The following is a 9,129-nucleotide window of genomic DNA, read 5'->3' on the forward strand; positions in this document are numbered from 1 at the left end:
AAATTCCTCAAGAGGTACCATCATTTGCAGGAAAAAAAAAAAAAAAAAAACCACAAGTTCAAATTCATTCCCAAGTCCTAATGACATGATGTATTATAGTAATTAGTACAAATAAAGAATTGCTCGACATTTAGGACAATCATGTTATTGGGGGTTTCATCAAAATTCAGAGTGCAGATGGGGAGGGGTTGGGGTTTCCTCGTAGAAAGTGGCCTGGTTAAACTCATTCAAGTCTCATCCAATTACCCTTTTGGGGGGCTCTCCATCTCAAGGCGTCCTTTGAGGCTTTGGGTTAAGATGATAGGTCCTTCTCGCCATAATAGCCATGTCTGACTGCTTTTGGCCGAGAGAACTGATTCAAAGGACACCATTGACAGCGACAATTCATCACCGTCCAGCGATATTTCCCAGAAAACAATCCCCAGTTTTAACCCCCAAGCTCTTTCTATATCCACTCCTTGAAATGGAATTTCATCAGAAATTTTCTTTCTTATGTCACACTTTCTAAGATATTATTACTCGATCAGGGAACCATAGAATCAGTTCCAACAGCTTTTACAGTCCAAGAGGAATAGGTGGAAAAACAAAACAAAAAATTAAAAAATAGTAAGAAATTCACACAACAATCGATATTCTTCAAGACATGGAAATTTGTATTGAAAGGGATGATAACTAAAATATTAGAAAAGGTGCAGTTATAAAGAGCAGAGGGGCAAAACAAATCATCATCAATACATATAAACAGATCAGCAGTAGTTTTAGTCAGAAGCCAGAATATCTAGTTGAAGATTTAGTTCCTTTGTTAGTTTGACCGACGACCCACATTTCCCCAGAGACAAGGAATCCTTCCTCTTCATATCCCCCAACACCACCCCTCAAACCTCCTTGGTTTTGTTCTTGTCTCTGCAAAGGAGGTTTTGAGAGGTAGAAGACAGACAGCCACATACACAACACTGATTTCCTTTCTTTTTACATAGTATGGTGGGGCTTGAAAAAGAATGGAAAATGGGAGGTGATGGCTGAGGCAGAAAAGAGAAAAAAGATTGAAAAGAAAAAAAAAAGAAGAAGAATTGTTTGTATGGGTCAGGAGGGTCTGATGAGAGAGTGGAACCCATTTTTCTGCGGCCATTGTTGGTTGGGTCTAATCATCTGCGGTGGGAATCCTGATGATGCTGCAGCAGTTGCAAACAATTGTGGGGGACCGGATTGCCATTGTTGATGGTTTGTGGCCAGAGAGAGATCTCCTCCGTTGACAGCAATTCGGCCTCCGTTACTGCTGCTTGGAAACTGAATCTACAAAATTCAAACAATAATTGGGTTTCAGCATTTTTTTTTTCAGGCACCACCAATTCATGAGATGGGTTTGTCTTGTCGATTTGTGGGTACCCACCTGATAATTTGGTGAGCTGAGCTGTGGCGGAAGTATATGAAGCATCTGGGTTTCTCCAGCTCTTCTGAATTGCCCATATCTGTACATTTCACCTGGCTTTAATGCCGCTGGCGATTGTAGGTGGGTGTGGCTCAGAAGCTGCATGGTTTCCATTTCATTATATCCATTTCTCCGGAGGGCATCCCCATCGCTTTTACACGCCTCCTGCTGCAGGTTGAACTAGGTTTCATGGACAAGTAGAGAACATCACCATCTAGGACTGAATATGCACAGCTTATAAAACCTAATTATCCAGCTGAAAGAATCAAATCTGTTTAGTACCTTAGGTCTGAAGCCCCGACTCCGCCAATCAGCTTCAAATGACATCCCCACCGAATGCTGATCCATTGTAACAACTTGGCTGTCATCCCCCAATTCCAGATTGTTCTGCTTGGATGCGGAGCCACCCAAGCTCAAATCGAGATTGTGATCTGCAGCATTACCTGAGAATTGTACCAGACATGATCTAATTGAATACACACCAATGCATAAAGAGACTGTTGATCACTAGAGAAGTGAAACGATTCATCTTTCCATTACTCACCGGATGAGTTGAGCTCATTTTCATAAATACTGGGATCGAAGTTGGTGACAGCCTCTTTGCCATTACATTTAATTGCAGCTTTGTCATAGGCCCTACAAAAGTTAACGCTACATCATTCAAATCCCACTGAACTCTTATCTATTCCTTACCGATATGTGCATTGGAAATACTGTAATAAACCCAGGCAGAAAAATGAAAATAGCAATCAACACTAACCTAGCAGCTTCAATTTCTGTATCGAACAGGCCCAAGTACACATACCTGTGGAATCCAAATTCAAAAAAACAGTGGAAGGTTAGAGCAAGAAATGAGACTCAAAAACAATAAACCCCACATAATCAAGAATTAAAGATGAACTAGATTACTTTTTGCCTAAAAATTGGCCCATTCTAGCTTCCCATCTTCCACACTTGTGTAAGGTTACACCTCTATATTTGGAGCTTCCTCTCGGAAAACCAGTACTTTGTCGGCGAAGGACATGCACAAACTCTTCCTTGGTTAGATTGCCCATCTGTGCATTCAACATTACATGTATACATGAAAAACAATCCACTTTTTTTTTTCTTCATTTTTGCTATTTCTCAACTAGCAACAATCGGAAAAGCGAATCAAAATACTGTAGAAGATAAGGTGGAACTGTACAAGATAAGGTGAAGTCCCTCTCTACCTGTTTTAAGTCTTCCTCATAGTCTTCAAGGGTGAAATTAATGTCTGCCTCCACTCCCCGGAACTTGATAGCAGCCCTATCATATGCGCTGAAAAAGAAAAGAAGAAAAAAAAATCTCTTTCAGTATCACATTCTCCTTAGAAAATTTTCATTCGCTCATTCATTTTTCGTATGAAACGAACAAAAGTTGGAAGGAATATAGAGGAAGAGCTCACCGAGCAGCTGCATGTGCGGTGTCAAATCCACCTATTCAGACACCAAAGAGAAAAAGGAAAAATGGAAAACCCATCTCATCAGTCATCACAATCGGAAAAAAGATTATGTTATCTACAATGTTGCCCTATCAACCAAAACAAAGTAATTTTATTTTTCTTTTTAGAGAAAACATACCTAAATAAACTTGTTTTCCACAGTCCCTGCATCAACAACAAAGGCAAAACATGAATTATGGTTCAAGAGATGAAGAAGAGATTTGCGCTGAAAAGAAGACAGAAAAACAATTGAACAAGAGAAAAGAAAGTCAAGGGAGAGGGAAAATGGATCGGTAACAGTGGAAGAGGACGAACCATATGTGGGATTCCCACCGGCCAGTTCTCCGGTAAAAAGTAACGCCGCGGTACTGGGAGCTTCTAGACCTGGGGCCACGGCGGCTCTTCTTCAAGGGCTGAGACGCCTCCAGTGACTTGGCGGTGGCAACGCCTGCGGTGTTGAGTGGCTCCGACTGGCAGAATTTGACCCCAACCCAGTGAGCTCGAGGGAAGGCCGCAGCACCACCGCAGGAAGTAGTCCCCATTTCCGACTCCTCCATCGGAAAAAACTGCCGGGTAACCGGTGGCTCACCCTCATCTTCATGGGTCACTGAGAAGCCGAATATTTTACTGCTTCGCTTCCTCTGACCCCTCTCTCCGTCTTCTTCATCGGATCCGTCCTCGATTACTACAGCTGACGAGCTCGAATTCTCGTTGGAAACCGATCCGACCCTTTTGCCCTTGTCGTCGATGGAGTCCACCGAGGTCTTCTGTGAAGAACAGCCTTCCGATTCATCGTCCCTCCTCTGATCAGGCGAGTCGTTGAGATCCCACATTGAATTTTGGGGATTTTTTTGCCTCAAACCTCTCCTCCTCTCTCCCTCCAGAAAAGCGATGAAATACAATAATTGTTTCACCAGAGAAAACCAACCAAAGAAAAAAAAAAAAACCTCAAACCTCAGTCTTCAAAGAAGAAAACCTACGACTGAGAGCTGTGTGGCAAAAAGGCAGTAGGGGTGAGAGATGTTAGAAAATCGTCTATCCTCAACTGCCCAATACAGCATAGACGAGGCGTTTTTTCTTCAAGCTTAGCCGAAAGCAGCATCCTTAATACCCCTCTCCCTCTCTCTCTCTCCCTCTCCCTCTCCACTTGCATCCTTTTTTCAATAACTCATAATTCTCTCTCCCCCAAAACCATTCTTTTCTATTTTATTTATTTCTCCTCCAGGGGGTGATTTTCAATGATTCAGAAATTCACACACTCATGCCAGCATTAACCCCCCGCCTTTAAACAGTGAAAACTTTACTCTCTCTCTCTCTCCCACTCTCTCTCTCTCGCACTCTTTCTCTCCATCCATCTCTCTATCTCTATCTTATAGGTGTTTAAAGGAACCCATCTCAAAGGAAAATAGGAAAGAAAGAACCATCTCTTTCTTACACAACTTTCCCACGTTAACCAAATCGAAAAGCACCCATCGCCCCTCTCTCTCCAGTGTTTATCTCTCCATATTACCCACTAATGGAAATAGACAGCGCCAAGACTAAAAGGATGGGTAATCACTCAATTCCCTTTATTAGCTACTAATAATTGTCATCATTCACACCTCACGTCACAAGTCATCTCCATCTCTCCATCTCTCCCCCTCCCCCCCTTCAAATATTTTCCTACTTTTTTATTTCATTTCACCTGGGATTTGCTATATTGCAAAGGTGAAGCAGTAAATAGTGAGCTGTGAAAGGGGTTTTTTTGGGAAAATGAAATGGGGGTGAGGGGAGAATTATTGTGAGAGAGCAGAGAGGCAGGCGGGTTTGGTTTCAGAAAAGGAAATGGGAATAATGGTAGGAAAAGGAAAATCTTTCCAGAAAAGTCCAATCCAAGAGTACGGGAGAGGGCCACATTTTGCTTGTTTCGTTCTTCCAGCAACCAATGCCCTTCCCACCCTCTGTACCTCGTATTTATGGCCCTCCCTCCCTTCCCCACTCTCTTCCCTGCGCGTCCTCCCCCGTTTCTTACTCAATTGTGTTTTCTCTTTGTTTGGGACAAGATTATCCCTTGGGACCCCCCACCCCCTTTGGGCCTGGCCCAATAATTTCCCCACCAACGAGTCTTCATACTTAGCTCTGCCCCTTCCCCCTTCTCCTTCTTCTTCTTCTTCTCCATCATTGTCCACTGTTGATATCTCCCATCCAATCATTATTTTGTTTTCTCCCTCAAGTTTTGTCAATCAATATATATATAACTTCAACCCCCACCCACCCATGAATCCCTCATAGTCAAAAAATGAGGCCCATGTACCATGGACCTATGTTTAAGGTTAGAAGTTACAACTTTTTGTTTCAAGGTGGAATAAATACTTAATTTAAAACATTTCTAGAAAGGGATCCAAAATCTTGTTTTGAACAATAAAATAGTGGGATATAATATTTAAATAAAGAAAATATCAACTAAAAATAATGTAAGTAAATGCATTTAATAAAATCAATATAAAAAATAATTAGAGGTACGAAAACACAAAAACTAAAAAAAAAAAAAAGCCCGGTCACGTTTTGCTCGTAATGAAAGTATTTTTAATTATTTTTTTTATATAATATATATCCGTGATGGATTTAATATCGATAATGTCGCTTATAACACAAAATACAAGACTAAAAATGTTAATTATATGATCTTAATATCATTTTGTTATGGCCATAAAGAAACCTTTGAAGTCATTGAAGGGACAAAATCTTCAACGAGGCTAGCGTTGGTGCACGCGCAAGAGAAGACCGTGGGGAAGAGAGTACCAAGTGAAAGGAAAAATGGTGAAGCCAAACTCGAAGCATAGCATAGATTGATGGATAGATTCGTAGATTTAAGATATCATAATGTGGTTGACATCATCAACGTTCATAAATTTTTTTATTTAAATAATAAAAATAAAGGAGGGTGCGTCGGATGGGAAACACAAAAAAAACAAAAAATAAAAAGGAAAGAGGGGGAGAGAAGCGGGGCCCACTCGGGGTGGGTAAAAGATGCCACGTCAGAAGGGCACCCAGACAAGTCACAAAAACAGGGGCCAGCTCAGAAAAATTTGTGTGCTATCCGTCTAATCTATCTCTCAACCTTGGAATGGGTTCAAAACAAACCTTCCAATAATGGAAGTGGGACGAGGCTATGCTATAACACCCTGTTTTCCTCAAGTAGAAACAGTACTCCTTCAAGTGCCTCTCTCTCTCTCTCTCTCTCTCTCCATCTCTTCAATTATATACAACTTTGGGCCCACCACTCCACTGAATATCAAGCCCTGACCCCACTCTCCTTTACACAGTCCCTAACCCCCACGCCTCACCTTTCTTTCTTTCTAACCCAACTGATGTTTTCTTCCCCTTTTGTGTGATTATGCAATTTTCATTAATTATGTTTTCTTTGCTCAAGTCTCTTGCCCTAATTTTAATTTATTCTTATAAAACAAAATAATGATTGATAAGAATAATCATTGATAAGTGCGGGATGGTTAGTACTATGGTATCTAAGTCGAAAGTATGTGATGAATTTTAAATAGTATTAACACTATGGTATCTGAGTTAAAAGCATATGATGAATCCTAAATAACGCCGCATTTTAAATAGTGTTATTTTTTTATATATAATAAAAATGTAATAGATTTTTTTTAATTAAAAAGATTAAAAAAAAAAAGACGAGATATTCTTCCATCATATACAAATATGGATCAAGATAAGGGAATGAATTTCTTTATGAAAGCTCGTATAACTTACAAAAATGGGAAAGTTTATGAAACAACATTTGAAATAATAAACATTAGATAAACTTGAGAAAGCATATAATCTCCAACAAAGGATATCAATTGATTTGCTCCTATTTTACCCTGTTCATTCTCCACATAATTAGCAAAGTGAGGAACCTTTTTAATGGAGCATCCTAGTGAGGAATCCATGAAATTGAGCATCCCAATTTTGTGACAATGTCGAATATTTGGCACACCACCCATCAAATCTCTATAAACCTTTTTTTCTTTTTATCCACTCATAAGATAACAATAGGAGAATCCCGTTTCACCATAAAATTGGATAAGTTCAACGAACTACTGAATCTTAATGATCTTTAATGGCACACCACCCATCAAATCTTTATAAACTTTTTTTCTTTTTATCCACTCATAAGATAACAATAGGAGAATCCCGCTTCACCGTAAAAATGGATAAGTCCAATGAATTACTGAATCTTATTGATCTTTAATCACATCGATAATTCTAAGTTATCCTAAGATCCCTAAAACACATCTATCAAAGTCTAATTCAATTACTTCGTCAATTGGCATTAGTTATACTTTTGACATTTTTCTAACCAATCTCTTTGACTTGTTAACAAGTCACGAGTTTTAACTTTATAAGGCTCAAATGGATGCCTCTAAAAGCATAAAAAAGAGATAAAGAAAAAAAAAATCAGTTCTAAAACATATTCACTATTCCCTTAGTATCTTAAAAAATCCTTCTTTTATTTTCTATCATATTGACTAAATCATACCAATGCTTGCAATATCCTATAGAAACTTTCCTTTTGCATGATTTCCAAACTCTTTGAAGGAAATAGTCATCATCTCAACTAACAAACATTGTGGTAATTAATCTATTTTGATGAGGTTGAATAATCTATGTCATAAGGCTAAATTCATCGAATAGTGAAAAAAATATGATCAATTAATTTTTCATTCTAGTTACACAACATACACCACTCTAGATTATATAAGTTACAAAAGATATCAATCGAGCTCATTTCATAGATTCTTTATTTTTAAGATTTTAGTGAAAGTTAGAATTTCAAGTTAGGGTGTGGAATGAGGGTATAAAAACCTTAGCACCCTAAAAAAGATTGGTTACCGACTACAAAATGATGAATTGCCACAACAAATATCTTCCCATTAACTTATGTTTCTTTCCCTTCCATTTTAGGTGTGATTATATAGACTTCAACTATGTTTTCTTTATTAAATTCTAATTAATTCTTAAAAAAAAGAAAAAGAAAAAAAAATCTATCAATGATTAAGTGTGACATGCCCATGCTAATAAAAAAGTGTGGATGATAAGTAAAATATCAAAAATAAATTGTCTAAGTTAAGATGATCTTTGGAACAATGGTACCATTACCCAAAAAAAAATTAAGATAACCTTTGTTTCCAATGCAAGTTATATTTCCCTCTTTTATATTATGTGTAATTTCTTATTGTATTTTTTTCATTAAACTTTCAAACCCAATATTTAATTATTTCTTTAAAAAAAATAATAATAAACAAACAAACAAATGGTGGGTGAAGGACATTGTAGTAATTAGCAAAGCATGAACAATTATTAATTCATAGAAAATGATCATTACAACTATAGTATAAAAAATTTATGAAGTAAGTTAGGACTATGACTATATATATATCTTTTTTTTTTCTTCTACACTAATAATTATGCATTAATTGATGTGATTTTTGCTTGTATTTGAAGGGGCTATCAGTATTGTAGCATGATTTGTGGAGTTCTATCTTTGTCTTGGGATCAAATTCTCATGCTTTAACCACTTCTCTCTAATCTAATCATGGAGGATTGAACTCCAAGTGAGGAAGTTGAGTGATATAACCCTATATGGTATAGAAAAGAAGTTTGTACATCATGTCTTATTAACAAAACAAGCCATGAGAAAGATACAAAGTGGTAGGTTTAACCATACATGACAATTAGAACAATGGTGGTTTTCTTCATCTTCATCTTCATCTACACTCAAAAAATACTAAGCTAGTGTGTGCTTCACAATAGCTAAGGTGGGCTTTTTTCTAATGTTTTTAGAGTCACTATAACACCATGTACAATTAGGTATATACCACATTTTTATCCTGATCTAGGTTTGAATTTACCAATGTGAGATATGGGTAGCCATCTTTCTCCATATGGGGCTCACCATATGTGACTTGTTCCTCTCAAAGCCAACCCCCACCAGCTTTTCAACCTTCCTCCCATACCAAACTCATTCTATGTATGAGTAAATCTATAAACCCCATCATTTTATCTTGAAGATTAATGTTATTATACATACAAAGGCTTTTGAAAGAAAAGGAGGCCCCCTTATAAATGAGGTTAGAAATCCTTTAATACAATTCCTTAATTATTTGGGATGGTTATTATTATTTTTATAATTACCTTTATAATAATTTTGAAAAATTAAAATGGATAATTAGGATATTTATTTAATAATATAAAT

The 9,129-nt window shown here is 37.5% G+C and overlaps 1 protein-coding gene across 1 annotated transcript; it reads right to left on the minus strand.

Moving 5' to 3' along the window:
• Nucleotides 1-632: 632 nt before the first annotated feature.
• Nucleotides 633-4,475, minus strand: LOC117918701 (floral homeotic protein APETALA 2). The gene is made up of 10 exons (XM_034835537.1): nucleotides 3,207-4,475; nucleotides 3,031-3,056; nucleotides 2,856-2,886; nucleotides 2,641-2,728; nucleotides 2,339-2,484; nucleotides 2,190-2,234; nucleotides 1,974-2,065; nucleotides 1,712-1,872; nucleotides 1,391-1,609; nucleotides 633-1,293 (listed from the first exon to the last, which is right to left on the minus strand). Exons 1-10 carry the CDS (start codon nucleotides 3,722-3,724, stop codon nucleotides 1,084-1,086), a joined length of 1,536 nt encoding a protein of 511 aa, XP_034691428.1. The 5' UTR covers nucleotides 3,725-4,475; the 3' UTR covers nucleotides 633-1,083.
• Between the last annotated feature and the right edge of the window lie 4,654 nt (nucleotides 4,476-9,129).

This window comes from Vitis riparia, chromosome 7 (genome assembly GCF_004353265.1).
Source record: "Vitis riparia cultivar Riparia Gloire de Montpellier isolate 1030 chromosome 7, EGFV_Vit.rip_1.0, whole genome shotgun sequence".
In the NCBI taxonomy this organism is placed as follows: Eukaryota; Viridiplantae; Streptophyta; class Magnoliopsida; order Vitales; family Vitaceae; genus Vitis; species Vitis riparia.

Coding starts and splice junctions, on each gene's coding strand:
- LOC117918701 (XM_034835537.1), bottom strand. CDS start 3,724: ATGTGGGATCTCAACGACTCGCCTGATCAGAGGAGGGACGATGAATCG. Junction 2,485..2,640: donor ATGAGGAAGACTTAAAACAG/GTAGAGAGGGAC, acceptor TTGAATGCACAG/ATGGGCAATCTAACCAAGGA. Junction 1,610..1,711: donor GTCGGGGCTTCAGACCTAAG/GTACTAAACAGA, acceptor CATGAAACCTAG/TTCAACCTGCAGCAGGAGGC.